The sequence below is a fragment of the Pantherophis guttatus genome, chromosome 4 (genome assembly GCF_059756535.1).
Source record: "Pantherophis guttatus breed Tessera chromosome 4, ASM5975653v1, whole genome shotgun sequence".
In the NCBI taxonomy this organism is placed as follows: domain Eukaryota; kingdom Metazoa; phylum Chordata; class Lepidosauria; order Squamata; family Colubridae; genus Pantherophis; species Pantherophis guttatus.
The window spans coordinates 157,081,799-157,100,143 of NC_142066.1; the positions used below are offsets into that span (position 1 = coordinate 157,081,799).

The window sequence follows — 18,345 nt, forward strand, 5'->3', positions numbered from 1 at the left end:
GGATGAGGTGAAAATACTGGATCTTCAGAGGCTGGATGGCTACGGCCGGGGAAAAAAGGAAGAAGAGATATCTTAGAGGTATCTTTGCCCGACTTTTCTGCACAAAGCTCTTTCCCCTTCTTTCCCTTGGGGGGGGGAGGGGAAGACCCCTTCCTCTTTTTGTATCCAGCAGGCACTTTCCAAAGCTGGCTTTTCCAGTGTTAGCTTCCCAAATTCTTTTTTTGATTGTGATTTTTTAAAATTATTTTTTTTTACATCGGCTGTCCCTTTCCGGACATCTCTGTTTTTCTCATTGATTTTTTCCCCCCAACCATTACTTTCCCAAGTCTTCCATTTGCTTCCAACCTGCTTTTTTTTTTTGCCTGTGCGATTTAAAAACAAAGATTTAGAAACAGGGGGCTTTAAAGACTTCTCTTTGTATTGGATTGGTGGATAAATCCCAGGCATGAATGTGCCTATACATTTAAAATGGGAATGAGTAGAAATTCTTAAAAGAAATTTAGCATGAAGCGGGGGAACTGAGATTTGTTAGCTTTGCTTTCTTTGCTCCGTTGCCTTGATTACCGTATGTTGTGCAAAAAATAATAATGGTGCAACAGTTAGGATTCTAGGTTGATGCTGATTAAATTTAAAATAGGACAGTTATGAACAGTGTACTGTCATGTAGGGAAGAAATGATAAAATGGAAAAAACGCTGTAGTGCTTCCTGGATGCGGTTTACCACTCTCGAGCCCCAAGCGGCAGGAGACAAGGGTGCCTTGGTGCTACCAGCTGGCGCAAATATACCACAGCGAAGGCGGAATGCTAATGCCATACAAATGCAAGTAGCACTTCGCTCCCACACCCCCACCCCACCCTGTAACAGCACCATTATCTTGTTCCGGCCAACAAGGGCTGCGCTCATTTTTGCATGTTGCAGCACCTGCAAAGTTGCACATTGCATGTACCACCCCCTATGGCGGAGATTTCCACCCCCACCACGGCCCGGTCCCATATTCCAGAGCTGTGGTAGTCACAGGACTGGCCCTTTGGTCATCCCGGAGCAGCTCCTCCACCTGGGTGCACCGGCCTGCAGGGGAGATGCCTGCTCCTCGGCAGGCTGGTACACCTGGGTGGAGGAACTGCTCCGGGATGACCAAAGGGCCAGTCCTGTGACTATTACAGCACCAACGTCATCAAGCTGTCAGTCTGTCCGTCTTCATTTTCCTTCACTCAGATTGACCAAGCTTCTTGAGAGAAGGAACACAAAAGAGGTTTCCAGGCTGTGTGTCTGGACCAGGCACTTTTTCTTGGGCCTCCCACCTGAAGGCCTCGCAGAAGCAGACAGGTAGACCCGAAAGGTGGCTGAGCCTCCCCCCTACCCGCCCCAAGGATCCACGGGATTTAAAATTATGAATTTGGTGGTCCCTGAGGTCCAAAAGGTTGGAGAGCCCTGATTTAGACAAACCATGTACTACACAAGTTTCTTATTCTCGCGTTCAAGATAGTCACCCTGGCTACATCAACTACTCAAATTTTAAGAGGACAACTGACTTCCTCCTTTTTTTTTTTTTTTTTTAATTTGATTTATATGCCGCCCTTCTCCGAAGACTCAGGGCTGCTTACAATGTGCTCAGCAATAGCCTTCATCCTTTTGTATATTTATACAAAGTCAGCTTATTGCCCCCACAAACTGGGTCCTCATTTCACCTACCTTAGAAAGGATGGAAGGCTGAGTCAACCTTGAGCCTTGGCGAGATTCGAACCCTGCAGTAATTGCAGGCAGCTGGTCTTAAGCAGCTTAATAACAGGGTGCCTTAAACCCTAGTACTACCAAGGCTCCTTCCCTCCCTCCCCCTTCTTTTCCCTCACTTTCCACCTTCCTTCATTTTTCCTCCAGTCTCCCCTCCCCTTCCATCTCCCTTCCCTCCTTTTCTTTTGCCTCTCTCCTCTTTCCCTCCTTCCTTCCCTCCCTCCCATCTCCCTTTCCTTCCTCCCTCCCATTCATCCAACCCCTTCCCTTCCCCTTCCCACTTCCTTCCTCCTCTCTTCTCTCCTCCCTTCTTTCCTTCTCCCCACCCCCTTCCCACTCTCAATTAAAAAGAGATTTAACAAGAAGATGGAAAGATCAGATTCTCCAAATTAATCAGCTGCACTCTCAAATATATTACAGAGTTCAATTTCTTCTCTGCAAGAATATTGGAATATTTTCAAGAAGATGACCTGGAAAGTGCTCTAGCTCTTCCTGCTCAGGAGAGAAAAACAGCGAAGAAATGTGATGAAACAAGGAAGCAACACCTACCCGTATCGCTGGAACTGGTAGTCGAAGGTTAGCTCCGAGCCGGAAGTTACTAGCTTGGTGGTGAAAAAACCCACCCTCAACTGACCATTCACAGTCCACTAAAACAGAGGATGGGGGGGATGGGGACAAAAGATGACAATAGGATTAAATTGCAACTTTATAACTGCGGCATCTTAATTTTTAAGTGTGCTAGAAATCGTGGTTACTTTGAAATACTTGGTTTCAGACTGCTAAAAGATGTATGTTTATCTTCTATATATATATACAAGCGAAATCCCACTCACACATCATCATGAAATCTCGAGAACTGTAAAGCCTACAAACTTGAAATTTGGCACGTATGTTCCTCTTGGCTTCTAGGGGCTTGCTAAGCAAGGGTTTTTTGAAATGACCATCCCATCATTTGTATTTCTTATATTATTATTGACACGCTCGGATGCCAAGGAGTTAGACGTTCTACTCCCCCTCCCCACCTGAAAAGAACTCTGTTCCAACTGCCACTTGGGTGTGGGCGTGGCCAGTGCATGACTCATCCAGCCTGGGAGCTGGGAGTTTAGACGTTCTACTCCCCACCCAAAAGGGAGAGAAGCAGTGGTGGGTTTCAAAATTTTTTGCTACCGGTTTTGTGGGTGTAGCTAAGTGGGCGTGGCATGGCTTGGTGGGTGTGGCAGGAGAAGGGTACTGTAAAATCTCCATTCTTTCCCCAATCCATGGGAAGGTTACTACAAAATCCCCATTTCCTCCCGATCAGCTGGGACTTGGGAGGCAGAGAATAGATGGGGGCGGGGCCAGTCAGAATTTTTACTACCGGTTCTCTGAACTACTCAAAATTTCCACTACCGGTTCTCCAGAATTGGTCAGAACCTGCTGAACCCACCTCTCCTCTAGAGAGAAGGGGATAAGATAGGAGAGGATCAATGGGGCCAGCCTGAGGGAGAGAAGGGGATAAAGATAGGAGAGGAGAGGCTTCTGTGGGGCAATTCTGAGGGAGAGAAGGGGAGAGGAGAGGCCGATCATATCTATTTATCAATTTGTCAAACCCGATCAAATAGTTTCATAGTGGAGCATGGGTATCCAGGTAGTATGAACATATATACAGCTATGGAACTGTCACACCCCAAAATGGGGGGAGCAGGAAGACACACAACCATTGGAACTTAAAATCCAGCTTGTAAGTTGCCCCCAGGTTAGTCATCTACTTTTATTTAAAAATACTTCTCTTGAAAATGTCGGTCTGCCGGAGGGGGGGGGAAGCAAACTTGTGCTCACATCACTGTTCCACGACTCACCTTCTGTGTCTCACAATTTGGTTCGCAGCTGTGGTTCATGAAACGAGAGCAGTTCCCTTTTTGCGTGGCGTCGATTATCTGAAAAGGGAAAGGAAATCGCTACAGAGCCAGTGCTCATTTTAACGACCACTTGTTCCGTGACCGTTCAAAGTTACGACGGAGCCGAAGAAGTGGGACTGATGGCTGGTTTGTGGCCTTTCCTGCTGGTTTCCTTCAAGCAAAGCCAGCGGGAAATCGCATGTCTCAGTCACAAGATGTCCTCGCTTAAGAACCATGCAGGTTTTGTTTAACAACGGCAGTCCTGGAAGTCCTGGAACACCTGCCACGAGTCACATGACATCACATTTTTATGACCGCGTCGCTTGGTGAGGAGTACCTCCAAATTATTGTGGTTAAACAAGGACTATCTGTACCTCTTTTAAAAAAAGGGGATAAAAAAAATGAACAAAACATACAAAAACACACACAGGTATGTGAGCTACCATTGCCAGTTCCATTGTAAAAAAACAGCAGCTACTGCTACTGTCCAGAGGTTTTCTATATGTGCAGGCCTCGATTTACGACCATAATACAATTTCCATTGCTAAGCAAAGTTGCCTGATTTTATGACCTTTTTAAAGGCCACGGCTGTTAAGCAATTCACTGCAGTTGAATGAATCATTTAGTCGTTAAGACGCTTCTCCCGGATTTAATTCTCGGAAAACTTTTTGGGAAGGCCGCAAATGGCGATCAAGTGACCCAGAGACACAGCAAGTCATGGATGACACACCGGGTGCCAAGTGCCGTGGGGGCAACTGTCATAAATACGAGCCAGTTGCCAAGCACCCAAATTGTGATTGTATGACAGTGTGTGAATGTGGAGGCGGTTGTAAGGGCGAGGACTGGTCATACGTCACTTTTTTGGGAGCTGTTGTAACTTCGAACGGTCGCTAAGGTGTGGTAAGGCAAGGATAACCTGTACCAAATTAACTAAAGTAAAAGACATAAACAAGAGCCATTGTGACTTCAGACAGTCACTAAATGTATGGTCATTAAGTCGAAGGTGGCTCATGGCGAATTATCCGCTATAATTTTTTCCGATGAATGCTCACCTCATCATTTTTCAAGGCCATGAAGTAATAATGGATGTTCTTGCTTCGGGCATATTCCTTCACTCGAGTTTTAAATTCTTTGTGATCCAAGACTTCTCCACAGTATTCGAGGACAAAGGTGTTACTAAGCAAGACAAATGGAAGTCAAGATGAAAAAAAGGTAAACATGCACAATTAAAACACAGCAATATTAGTATGTTTGCATGCATCTATCTATCTATCAATGATCTATCTATCTACCTACCTACCTACCTACCTACCTATCCTGTTTCCCCCAAAATAAGACATTCCCTGATAATAAGCCCAATAGGGCTTTTGAGCGCATAGCAATAAGGCCAAGCGCTTATTTCAGGGTTCAGAAAAATATAAGACAGGGTCTTATTTTCGGGGAAACACAGTACCTACCTATCTACATCTCTTTCTCTCTATAGATATATATACTGGCATCTGTATCTCTATCTCTATATAAAAAGTCTGGGACTTTGCAAATCCTTTCCAATATTTAAGGGCCAAATATGCTGGACTCTCTCATTTATATTCCTGTAAATGAATGCAACTAAATGAATTACAACCATCCATTTAGTGACTTCTCGAATTTATAACAGCACTCAAAAAAGTGACATGGTCATTTTTCACATTTACGACCATGGCAGGATCCCTGTGGCCACATGATCAAATTCAAACATGACAATAAAGGTTATCATAATAGTACCGTGGCTTTGACCCACAACTGAATTTAAGGAGTGATGGGGTGCTCCCTAGCAAATTTGCTGCCTTCAAGTGAATCACAGCTCCACGTTTCTCCTAGTATAGATAGTCCTTGCCTTATGACGAATAATCGAGCCCCACACTTCCATTGCTAAGCAAGGCAGTTGTTTTGCCTCATTTTACCACCATTGTTAAGTGAATCACTACAGTTATTAAGTTACATGGTTGTTAAGTGAATCTGGCTTCCCTATTGACTGTACATGTCAGAAAATCGCAAAAGGGGATCACATGACCCCGGGACATTGCAACCGTCATAAATATGAGTCAGTTGCCAAAAGTCCGAATTTTGATCACATGACCATGCAACGGTCCTTAAGTGCGAAAAACAGTCCTGTTGTTCTTTCCAGTGCTGCTGTAACCTCAGACAATGGCTGACTGAATGGTTGTAAGTCGAGGACTATCTGTACCCATTTACTACCTTCTTTCTTGAGAAGGAGATTGGAGGAGAAGGAAGGTTTGAACATTTTTCACTTTAATCTTATTAATGCCTGGTTTTAATAATTGATTGGGATGGGGAGGAGAGCCTTTATCAGATTGTGCAGCCTTGGAACAGTTGCAGAGGACGGTTAAAAGTCTCATCATGTTTTCTTCGTGTTTGGTCTAGTGCAGGTGTCAGCAACCTGTGGCTCTGGAGCCACATGAGGCCCTTTCATCTCACTGCTGTGGCTCCGTCGGGTGATCCCACCACTGGCTGGCCCCACCCCTCGCCCTCCCCTCCCAGTGACTCCTCGCTTGGCCTGAGAAGGTAAGGGCAACGGCGTGGGATGGAGACTCCGTATTCCAGAGCAGGAGTGAAGGCCCAGATTTCCTCCGCTTTCTGCGTTCCCACCCCGCGCTGAAGTGAACCAAACAGGCTGGGATCTCCCTCCCCGCTAAGCAGCCCCGCCAAGCCTGCTTGCAAACTCCACCAAGTGTGGCTCCAAACGTTTGGCTTGTGCATCCCCCCCAGCTCCATCCCACCTGCTGCGGCGCCTGCCTCCACCTGGATGGCTGAGCCCTCCCTGCTAGAGCAGGAGGGGCACTCACCACCCTCTGCCCGCTTCTTGCTGCCGCCCTCCTTCCGTTTCCCTCCGCCCAGGAGGTGCTGCACCACCACCTCGCCAGCTGACAGGGAATGCAGTGGCGCCGGCCCAGGAGCCTTCCTGGGGCTGAGCGCGCAGCGGCCACAGGGGCCCCTCGGCGACGCCTTTGCCTCCTACCTGTGTATAGAGGTTGGCCATCGCGGCAGTGGCGGTGAAGATGCATGCCCTGCCTGCTCCACTTTTGCTGGCCAGAGGTGGGGCTCTGTGCCACCGCCTCCCAGCCGGAGTACCTCATTCATTCATTCATTCATTCATTCATTCATTCATTCATTCATTCATTCAGTCGCATTTCTATGCCGCCCAACTCCCAAGGGACTCTGGGTGGCTTACAACAAAGAATAAAACAATGCGAACAATCCCATAAAAAATGTTAAAAAGAAAAACATTAAAAACTTTAAAAACGTTAAACCACACGCGCTCCAATTTGTGGCCGGGTCTCGCGAGATCATTATAGCGATTTGTTTGCTTGCTGACCGTCTCCAAGGAGGAAGCTGCCCTTGGGTCACCCGCGCCCCCACCGCGGGGGGAGAGAGGGAGAGGGAAGTGGGGTGTCTACCCGACAGGATCTGGGTTGGAGTTGCCTTATTTTGTGTGGATTTTCAAGGCTTGGCTTTGCCTGCCAGCCACCACTCCCCCTCCACAGAATCCAAGTGGCTGGATTCACACAACACATGAAGCTGGGCAGGAGAGCATGGATGGATGGATAGATGATAGAGACAGGGGGGGGGGATGGAGGGAGAGAGAGAAAGAGAGAAAAAGAGAGAGAGAGATACCTGTTTCCCACAGAAAACACCAGGAGCCACAAAACCTGAGTGGGGGTGAGTTTGAATTGGACACACCCATCTAGGTTTTGTGACTCCCAGTGTTTTCTTTTCTGTGAGAAACGGGTCCAAATGGCTCTTTGAGTGTTTTAAGGTTGCATACCCCTGGTCTAGTGGTGAAGGTACTAGGCTAGAAAGCAAGAGTTGGTGAGTTCTAGTCCCGCCTCAGGCATGAAAACTATCGGGGTGACTTTGGGTCAGTAATCAGCAGAAGGCGACTTCGAGACCTGCCATACGCATGAAAGCCTGTTGGGTAACTCTGGCGAATCATTAGGAGAGGGTAAGTTCTAGTGCCACCTTAGACATCTAAGTCAATTGGGTGACTGAATCAATCACCAAGGGATGGTGAGTTCTAGTACAGCCTTAGGCATGAAAGCCCGGCTGGGTGATTTTGGGCCAATGACCAGGTGACAGCGAGTTCTAGTACCTTAGGTAACTTTGGGCCAGTCCCTTCTCTCAGCGAACCCCCTTCACAGAGTTGATGTTGTGGGGAAAATAGGAAGAGGAAATTGTGTTGTGTATGTTCACCCTCATTTGTAAAAATAACAAAGGTGTGATACAAAACACACATAAAAGCATAAAAACCCCCACGATTCATAGAATCACAAAGACACACATGTGGCTAAGGATCCACCCCAGGACCTGGACGGCTTTCTTTTTTTTTTTGCAAGATTTCTGTGCTTCTCAAAAGCGAGTGCAGTTGGTGGAGACTTACGAAGGAAGGTCCTTGGCTGCTCTGAGCCCCCAGCCCTTCTTCTCCGTCAGGATGACTTCCACGTCTGCGTGCTGCTTCCTCTGAAACCGCCGATTCGAACAATGCTCTCCGTTGGGACACCTGGAGGAACTGAGGACAACAGAGCAAGTTGCACAAGCGCACGGGGCCCACATGCAGAATGGCTCTATGGCATCTATTCCCAGTTGTATCTACCCAACCCAACTGAGCAGAGAGGCAGGAGATGTTATTATCCCTTTTCTAAAGGAGGTCCATCTGGTGGGGCTCAGAAGAAGGGTCTTCTCCGTGGTGGCTCCCTCCCTGTTGCTTGAAGGACTGTCTTTTCCCAGTTACATTCATTTGACCCACCAGAACAGGAAGGAAGGGGATGTTATGGGTCTACTGTTTTAAGGAGGTCCATGTGGTGGAGCCCAGAAAGGTCTCCTCCATGGTGGCTCCTTCCATGTCATTTAAAGGGCCCTCTTTCCACAGTTATACCTACCTGACCTGCCAAAGCAGAGAGGCAAGAGATGTTATGGGTCTCCTCTTTTAAGGAGACCGGTGGGGCCCAGAAGAAGGATCTTCTCTGTGGTGCCTCCCTCCCTGTTGCTTGAAGGACCCTCTTTCCCCAGTTACATTCATTTGACCCACCAGAGAAGGGAGGCAAGAGATGTTATGGGTCTCGTCTCTTAAGGAGGTCCATCTGGTGGGACTCAGAAGAAGGATCTTCTCCATGGTGGCTCCCTCTATGTTATCTGAAGGACCATTTTTACCCAGCTACATCTACCCGACCCACCAGAATGGGGAGGCAGGAGACGTTATGGTCCCTTCTCTAAAGGAGGTCCATCTGGTGGGGCTCAGAAGAAGGGCCTTCTCTGTGGTGGCTCCTTCCCTGTGGAACATCATCCCTACAGAGATAAGACTGGCCTCTATTTTGACACTCTCAACAGCAAGATCCTATTTTTCTTAGGAAGTTATCGCTGAACATAAAGGAGAGAGAGAGAGAAAGACAGAGACAGGAAGGCAGGAGCCAAATGAATAAAAACTGGAGAAAAGGTTTAATCCTATCGATACAGGTAGTCTTTGATTTATGACCAATCGCTTAGTGACAGACCTCCCAGGTCTGCTTACAGCCCTGGTTTAAAGCTTTGACACCTGCTCTCCTATGGGTCACATGACTGCATGACACTCAACAACTGGACCACGTTTACAGCTGCTTGTACTAAGACTACAATTCACGATAGGGTTTTTTCTCCTCCTAAAAAACAGTATTTACTTTTCATTTTTGGCAAAAAAAAAAACCCCAAAAACATTGTAGGTAAAGGATTCACTTAACGACCTCCACAAAAAAAAGTCATAAAGTCAAGCATGGGCATATGGTGTCCCGATTAATTTCCAGCATTACTTATGACCATAGTTTTGGGCTCGATTGCAGTCATAAGTCGAGGACTACTTGTAAGAGGGAACTACACTTGCTTTGGGCAAAAATTAGCAACATGCAGTACAGAGTCGGAAGGGACCTTGGAGGTCATCTAGTCCAACCCCCTGCTCAGGCAAGAGACCTGTACTAGGGATTCAAACCGTCGAACTGCCGACCTTTCTGATTGACAAGCTCAGTGTCTTGGCCACTGGGCCACCTAGTTAGGTCATATGATATAAACCTCATGACCGCTAGCAAAGGAAAAAGAGGGGGAAAAGTCGTGTATTCCTCATCTACCAACGCCGACTATTAAAATAAAAACGATGAGTATTTTTACCATTCGATCATCAGGAGACGGTTCAGACAATCCTCTCCGCACGCCGCCTCTCCCTGGGCTAGTTCCTCTTTGGAAACAGTTGGACATTCACACAGCATCCGTTTGATGTCTCGGTGCGACTTATTCTTTTTTCTAAGGAGATGGTGTTACATTGACCAAAAAAAATTAGGAAAATTTCCTTTTGAACAGAATAAATAATCCTGGCCTGATTATTTTGCTACCACTTAACCTCAGCGTCTTTAAGGCAGTATTTCTCAACCTTGGTAGCTTGAAGATGGGTGGACTTCAACTCCCAGAATCCCCCAGCCAGCAGCGCTGGCTAGGGGATTCTGGGAGGTTTTTTTTTTTTCTTTTAATTTATATGCCGCCCTTCTCCGGAGACTCTGGGCGGCTTACAATGCGTTAAGCAACAGCCTTCATACTTTTGTATATTAATACAAAGTCAGCTTATTGCCCCCACAAACTGGGTCCTCATTTCACCTACCTTAGAAAGGATGGAAGGCTGAGTCAACCTTGAGCATGGTGAGATTCGAATTTGCAGTAATTGCAGGCAGCAGATGTTAATAACAGTGCTTTATTCCACTGTACTACAGGCTCTTGTCCACCCATCTTCAAGTTACCAAGGTTGAAAAACACTGCTTTAAGGTTAAGGCCAAATAGTTCCAGAACCTCCGTAAGCTCTTTATTTATAACTGTGCTTGGTGAACACACTGCTTTATGTTCACAACTCTATGATGTCACAGTTGTGCTGGCCTTCCCACATATCCATTGCAGGCTGAATTTTGTGGCCACATGAACCCCCATAAAAGACGTAGCTACTTTAATGAGCCATCAGACTTGAGTAAATTCACACCCGATCCAAAGCATTTTCTCCTCACTGGATATGAATGGAGTACCTCTTCGGCTCTTCCTTTTTTCCCCCCGCTAGAGATCCCTGAGCAAGTCAAAAGTACAGGATGGAATGATCCACCCCGTTCTCACACTCTTAGGTACAACATTTTGGATTCTATGGGATAGCCAAGTCCTGCCCCACTTGGTCCAGCAGAAGGGGTATGCTCAGGATACCGTCAGCCAAGAAATTTCTGCTGGCGGGATCCAGAAGAGCATTTTCTGCTCAGGCCCCTGCTTTTTTGAATTTCATGCCGCTTGCAACAGAAAGAGTGGCAGAACTGTGGGACGTAGTGAAAAGTGGCATCAGCCTAGAACCCTTATGTAGCCACAAGCAAGTTAAGTCCAACTCTCCTTGAATTATGCTGACCCTTATCTAACTCTTAGCAGGAGCTACCTGGTAGTTGAAAAGATTCCTGTGGACAGGTTTTTAACAATAAATCAGGAGACGGTGAGTTCTAGTCTCACCTTAGGCATGAAAACCAGATGGGTGACTTTGAGCCAATCACCAGATCGGGAGTTGTAGTGCTGCCTTAGGCATGAAAGCTGGCTGGAAGAGTTTGGGCCAAATCACTGGGAGACAGTGAGTTGTAGTCCTGCCTTAGGCATGAAAACCATCTGGGTAACTTTGGGCTAATCACCAGGAGATGGTGTATTTTAGTTTCACCTTAGCCATGAAAGCTGGCTGGGTGACTTTGGGCCGATCACTAGGTGATGCTGAGTTCTAGTTTCACCTTAGGCACAAAAGGTGACTGGGTAATTTTGGATTGAGTACTCTTTCTCAGCCCAATCCACTTCACAGGTTGTTAAAACAGGAGAAGAAAGTTGTGATGGATACGAGTTATGTGTAGAAATAATAAAGATGGGATACAAATAAATAACATTACCTTTCCGTCAAATACACGTTTTCTTCAATGAGGTCGAAGTAGCAGGGCATTTTCCCTTCCTTGGCATACTCCTTCCAACGCTGGGGGTCCCGGAAGTCTTCCATAAAACACAATGGACGATCCGTCAGGGAACCCTGGGGCAGGATGGTCAATGGCTCGCTCTCTGTTTTCAGTTTCTTCCTTTCCTGGGAGCCCCCATCGCTCTCCGAATCGCTCCCCAAGTCGGTTATCCTTTTCTTTAATGGCCCTCGTTCCTTCATGTCGTTTCTTTCCATTGCCTTAGTCCCTTGCTCTTTTCTCTCTCTTGCCATCGGGAAGTCTTTAGCCGAGTTGCTGCTGATCTCGTGGGCCTGTACCGACCCCTTTTCCCTGGGGTCCCGTGACTGGAACTTCACCGACTGGTCAGGGAAATAGAGCTGGGATTCGTCCACCCATCGGTCCACTTCTTCGTACTCCTCGTGATCCTCAGTGAGCGAATCGGGGACCTGTCCTTGGAGACGCTCGTAACTAATGGCAGAAGGTCGGTTGGTCAGCCTTGGATCCCAGTAGCCGTTGTCAGGCCAGTAGCTGTGAGATCCCACGTACGGGACTGGGGGCGGGGGATAAATATATCCTGGGAAAACTCCATAGCTACTATCAGGCTGTTGGTATGTGCTGCTGGGCTTCTCTGGTTGGGAGAAATCCCACCCCAAACTCCCCAAGTCCTCCGTCGAATGAAAGCCATCCTCCCGCGAGAAATCGGTAGGATGGGAAAGACCCGCAAAAGCAGACCTCCCCTGCCTACGGTCCAATTTGGAAACGCCAGCCATTGTGTTGGTCATTTCAAAACCAGAAAGGTAGTGCAAATCTTCTCCTTGTGATACACCGACCGACCGAGTGACCGAGGTCGTCTCGTTGTAGATGATTCTCTCATCTGGCTTATGGAAAGAATCAGTAGCTGGCTCGGAGTGGCTGGTGCTGTCAACGTCGTCGCTCTGAGGCTGGGAGGCCTCCGGCTGAGGGCCCCCGGACACCTCGGTTCTCTTGAGCTCTGTCGACATTGCTACGCTTCTCTCTGACTCTCTAGAAGGCAAAGTTCTGGTTTCATTTGACAGGTTGTTATTCAGTTCCAAGCTATCCGGCACATCTTCACAGAATGGCTTGGTAGACTCGGGCCGGCTGTCTTCCCAAGGGTCCATGTAACGTCGATTACTCTGGCTGTTCCGTGAAGAACACGAGCTGCTCTCTTCCAGAGTTAGGGTGGAATTTTTTGGAATAACCACCACGGATTGAAGGCGATTCCTGGGAACACTGCTATCATCCGAATCAGAGTCCTCGCTCTCGCTCTCGTCGCTCAGATGTTCACTCGCGCTTTCGGCCGTATCGGAATAATCTTCGTTGTGGACGGAAGAGATTTCTGGACTATTGCTGCTGCTTCCATATCTGGGCTCTTCTTCTATGGTTTCTGTTTCCTCTACGGTGACGACAATTTGACAAGAAGGGGACAACACTTCTGAAAAGGCGGATTCCATCAGAGAGTCCTCTTTGTCTTTCATCACCAAAACTCCAGGAGCTGCTTTGTCTAAGTCGGATGTCATCCCTTCATCAAAGACTACTTCATCTTTCTCCTCAAGTTCTTCCTTCTCAGGAACCTTCTCGGGTTCCTTCACTGGCATCTCTAAATAATAACAATGCTCATTTTTCAAAGGAGATTTTGCTTTTTGGACAATGGAATCTGCAGGCAGGACATCTAACTCAAGGAAAACTTCAGGGCATTTTAAGACTTCTTTAGCCGTCTGTTGGATGGGTGTCTCCAGATGGAGCACATTTTCAGAAGTTGGTTGTTGCTGATTGTCTACTTCCACAATATACTCTTCTGTTGTAAAACCTCCGACTGGTGTGGGCTCCGCTGAACTGAAACCTGCGTATTTCTCATTTTCCTGAGCCAACTCGGATGGATTTTGATCTTCTACATTAACCGATGTGAATGTTTGAGTGGGGATCTCTGTGTGAATGCCCATAGGAGGTTCTTGAGCAGCTTCTGTGTCTGAAGGCTCCACTTCAATTTCAATTTCTGAATAAGACAAAGAAACAGAGGTGTCATCTGGCAAGTAGCAAGGGGCGGGATCTTTGGTTTTACAAGAGGAATCTGTTGGATCACTCCCTTCTTTAGACAAGGTTTTAGAGTGACTGACCTGCTTGGTAAAAGAAGATACACATTCAGATGAAGAAGGATTTGAAACCTCCATTTTTACTTCCAGCAACTGGACGTTGGATTCACCAGAAAAAATGACAGGCTCATCTGGATTGTATCCTTTGGGTAGAGACAGGGTTTGGAGACCGTTTGATGATAGCTTAGGACTTTTGGCTCGAGGGTGTAGCTCAGTTTCATCTAAATTATCATCAGAAGACAGGTCGATCTCGTCTACTTCAAAGGAAGAAGATAACCTCTTCCGGGTCCTCCTTTCTGGGGACCCATTTATATCCAGTTCTACTGGAGAAGATGTCCTTAATTGCTCGTGTCTTACTTTATCTAAAGATCCCGTGTCCTTAATACTGATATGGCTATCGATTCCTGCAAGTTCATTTACCATAGAAAGAGGAGAACCCATTTTTGATTCATCTAGCTTTCTGAATGTCAGTGAGTCACTGAACTGACTTATTGGAGAGACAGTCCTCTCCATTTCTGGCTTCTGGGTAAGAGCAGTTTTCGTTTCACAACCTGATACACCAGAAGTCTCTGAGTCTACACAATTAGACTGATCTTTGACGTCCTCAGATTCTGTACAACAGAAAGAACTCTTAAATTTATCTGACTTGGGCGCAGATGTCTTGGAAGAGGTGGACTTGGATCGGGACGAATTCCCACTGCCTTCTGCTTTAGAATGGGAGGCTTCCCGCCGATGTCGCGGCTCGTTGACGGGTGAGGACCTTTTTGATATGTCACTTTCGGAAATCCTTCGTGTTTCTCTTTCTGACCTGGCCTGCTTTCCTCTTCTCTCCATGTCAGGATAAGTGGAATCTGTCTTGCTGCTTTCCCTCTCTGACTTTGAATAAGAGGACGAGGTCCTGGAATCTCTGTAAGATGAGGAATGAGAAGACGCATGCCGTGAATCTGTAGACAATCTAGAATGCACCCTCCGATACTCTTCTTCCGAATCGGAACTCTCTCGCACCCGGCTGTCCATGTAAGAACGGGAGTACCGCGTCTTCTCTCTGTACGGTGAGCTTCTGGGGTATCTCCGGTCAGAATCGTAGTAATGGGACCGCTCGGATCTAGAATAAGACGAGCTGGTTCTAGAACCCCTTTCAGATCTAGAACGGGAGCGGCTTCGCCTCCTCTCCCTCTCTGATCTGGACCGTGAGGAGTACCTCGAATCTCTCTCCGATCGGGAATAGCTGGAATACTTGTCATCCCTTTCCGATCTAGACCGCGAAGAGACCTTTGGCGGCTCTTCCATTTTTGAAGCCACAGAGCTTTTCCGTGAATCCTTTTCCTTCTCCGAGCTGGCTGTTGCCTTGATTTCGTGGGACCGCTGACTTGAGGAGGTCCTCACTGAATCTTCATCCGACTCAGATCCTGGCAACGCCCCCTCTGACAATGAGAACTTCCTCCTCGGCTTCTTTGAACTTGGGGTACCCTTGGAGATGTCTGCAATTTCTTCTTCCTTCCCAATGTGGGAATGCCTTTTCACCAATGCTGGTTCGACTTCCTCAGAAACACCTGGAACCAGATGTTCTTCAGAGTCCCCGAGCACAGTGTTTTGTAGTTCCAAAGCCTGCTGTGGTGGGCTGAGTGATGGTTCTTTTATTGTTCGGATGACAGTTTCTACAGGGGATGTCAAGAGAGGGGCGACGGGGGCCGGTATTGCAACTTGGGGTGCACCTCCTGGAATCAGCACTGTTGTGGGAGCTGGTTTTATTTGCGGAGGAGGGGGAGGTGGTGGGGGGAAAGGGGGAGGAGGGGGAGGAGGGGATGATGGCATCTCCCCCAATTCTGCTGCAGCAAGCGGCAGTGAAGCTACTGGGGCCGGTGGCAATGCAGAGACTGGGAAAGGTTTCGTGGTAACGTTTAGCAAATGTTTCTTGAAATGAATCTTGCCCAGTTCCGCCTTCGGCTTTGGGGGAGAAAATTCCTCGGGGGTTCCCAAGGGATCGTCGAGTTCTGCTTTCAGCTTAGAAGTGAAGTCACTCGGAAGGGGTGAAAGTGACGTGCCTGGGCTTTCGCTGGACTTCTCGTTCCCCAACGCGGCCAGAAACCGGTTTGGCAACGTCTTCTTGGTAAAGCTGAAGCTGAAGGACACTTTCTGCCTCCCTTGTTCCTCCAGATTCACTTTTGTCCGGGTGCCTTTTGGTAAGAAACGGCTCGATGCCACTCCTTTGAAGACGGGGCCTTTGAGAAAGCCGGGTTTCTGGACATTTTCGCTCTTGCCCTGCAACGCAAAACGGCAGCCAGTTAAGAGCTGTTCGGTTTCCAAAAAAGAGGAATGAATAAAAAGAAAGACTGTGACCCAAAGAAAAGCAAAACCTCCTAGATAGATGGCAGGTCAAGTTGGTTCACTGATAATAGATTTTCATATCTGTGATTTTTCTTTTAACGCTATATACTATTTTGGCAAACACAGGTAGTCCCCGATGTACAACAGTTCGTTTAGCGATCATTCAAACTGACAACGGCACTGAGAAGAGTGACATGACTGGTTTTCACACTTACAACCATTGCAGCATTCCCCGAGGTCATGTGATCAAAATCCAGACACCGACTCGTATTTAATTTAATTTAATTTCCAATTTATATACCGCCCTTCTCCCTGAGGACTCAGGGCGGTGTACAGCCAAGATAAAAACATAGAATACAAATATTAAAATATTTACTTGCAGTTGCAGTGTCCCATGGTCATGTGATCCTCTTTGGAGACCCTCAGACAAGCAAAGTCAATGGGAAGCCAGATTTAATTAATAACTGTGTTACTGACTTAAGAACTGGAGTGATTAACTTAACAACTGTGGCAAGGAATCTCACAGAATGGCACAAAAACTCACAACTGCCTCTCTTAGGAAAGGCCTCAATTGTGGGCATTATGTCGAGGGCTACTGTATGAAGCATCCTGTTGAGGGACATGGAAGGAGGGATAAAAATCATCTGTTTTTTTTTTTTTTTTTACTCTTCTCATCCTCTATGGCCAATTCCTGGCATATGTCAAATCTTTCTTTCCAGACACACAAAACAGAACAAAAAAAAACTCTCACAAGGTCTTCCTTACATTCCCCTAAAACAGAAGTGGAATAAGATAGTGCTTACCTCATTATCTTCTTCCCTGTTGCGATCCAGATGAAACCGTGCAAAGGGGGGGTTGGGGGTGGAGAAGAAAAAAAACAGAGAAAGCATGAAAACTTAAAAAGGGGCAGGGGAAAACCCACTTGCTTTACAGATTTAACAAACAATTTTCACTTGTGCTGAATGCTAATTTGCAGTGAGGACAGGCAGTAACCTGGTTCACTTACAAACGGTCCACATGGGTGGTACAAGCTATTTCTCCAGCCCTGTTATGTGTCACTCAAAAAAAAAAAAAAAAGTGCTCTAGCATCTCTCTTCAGTAAATCCTTGGTTTTTTCCAGCAAAATTGTCAATTTTCAAGCATGTGTGCGGTCATATTAAGAGTCCAGCAGCGCATCACCTTTCCTTCCCAAACTATTTATTTATTTATTTATTTATTTATGGGATTTATATGGCCACCTACTCACTCACAGTGATTCCGGGTAGCTTACAAATAATAAAAACCTAATATAAAAAGAATAAAAACAAAGCACAAAATATTTTGAGGGCCTTCTACAGTTACAATTCTTCTGATATCAGAAATGTGAGCCACCTCCAAGGAGGAAGAGGGTCTGGAAATGCCATTTTACATGTGTTGATAGGGTAAACCTTGTTACAGCAAATTGCGATGCAAGTTTTGCAAAAAATTTTCTCCCGGTTCCTCATTCCGGAATCCCAATGCAATCCAAAAAAATCAGCTTCTAGTTTTACTAAGAGAAAGCAGTGGAAAAGGGAAATATTTGGGAAAATAAAACAGGAAAAGAATGGTGTGTGTTCTCGTGCAGGCAGTCCTTGATTTACAACCACAACTGGGAACTTCCATCACTAAGCAAGGCAGTTGTATATACAGGTAGTCCTCAACTTACAGCTATTTCTTTAGTGTCCATTCGAAGTTATAATGCACTGAAAGAAGTGACTTATGATAGTTTTTCACACTTACAACCACTGCAGCATCTTCATAGTCACGTGATCAAAATTCAAATGTTTGGCAACTAACTTGTATTTATGGTGGTTACAGAATCCTGGGGTCACGTCCAGTGTTGGGTTCCTCCCGGTTCGGTCCGGTTCAGTAGCGGTGACGATATGATGTCACCGAACCGGTTCTCCCACCCACCCACGTTATTCTTACCTTTTATTTGGTCCCACCCCCAATCTATTGCTGCCTCCTGTGTCCCAGATGATGACTAGAGGGAAAAAAAACTGTTTAAACTCTTGCCGCGGGGCTTCAAAGGGCCATCCTACAGCTGATCAGTGTTAAAAGCAAACAAATGAGTCGGGTCGTAAGTGCGAGGACTGGTCGTAAGTGCGAGGACCTTCCAGAAATGACTCTGACCAGCTAGCCACGCCCACCTAGTCACATGACCTCCAGCCACACCCACAAAATAAGCCACACCCACAAAACCGGTAGTAAAAAAATTTAGAACCCACCCCTGGTCACGTCATCCTCTTTTGCAACCTTCTGACAAGCAAATG

At 46.7% G+C, this 18,345-nt stretch overlaps 1 protein-coding gene across 1 annotated transcript in view; it reads right to left on the minus strand.

Moving 5' to 3' along the window:
• Window positions 1–18,345, minus strand: part of SETD2 (SET domain containing 2, histone lysine methyltransferase) — a 69,350-nt gene that overhangs the window by 38,049 nt on the left and 12,956 nt on the right. The window contains 7 exon segments of the mRNA XM_060684656.2: window positions 2,282–2,379; window positions 3,571–3,648; window positions 4,662–4,785; window positions 8,048–8,176; window positions 9,802–9,933; window positions 11,577–15,988; window positions 16,858–16,873. Of these exon segments, the coding sequence (XP_060540639.2) occupies window positions 2,282–2,379; window positions 3,571–3,648; window positions 4,662–4,785; window positions 8,048–8,176; window positions 9,802–9,933; window positions 11,577–15,988; window positions 16,858–16,873 (4,989 nt within the window).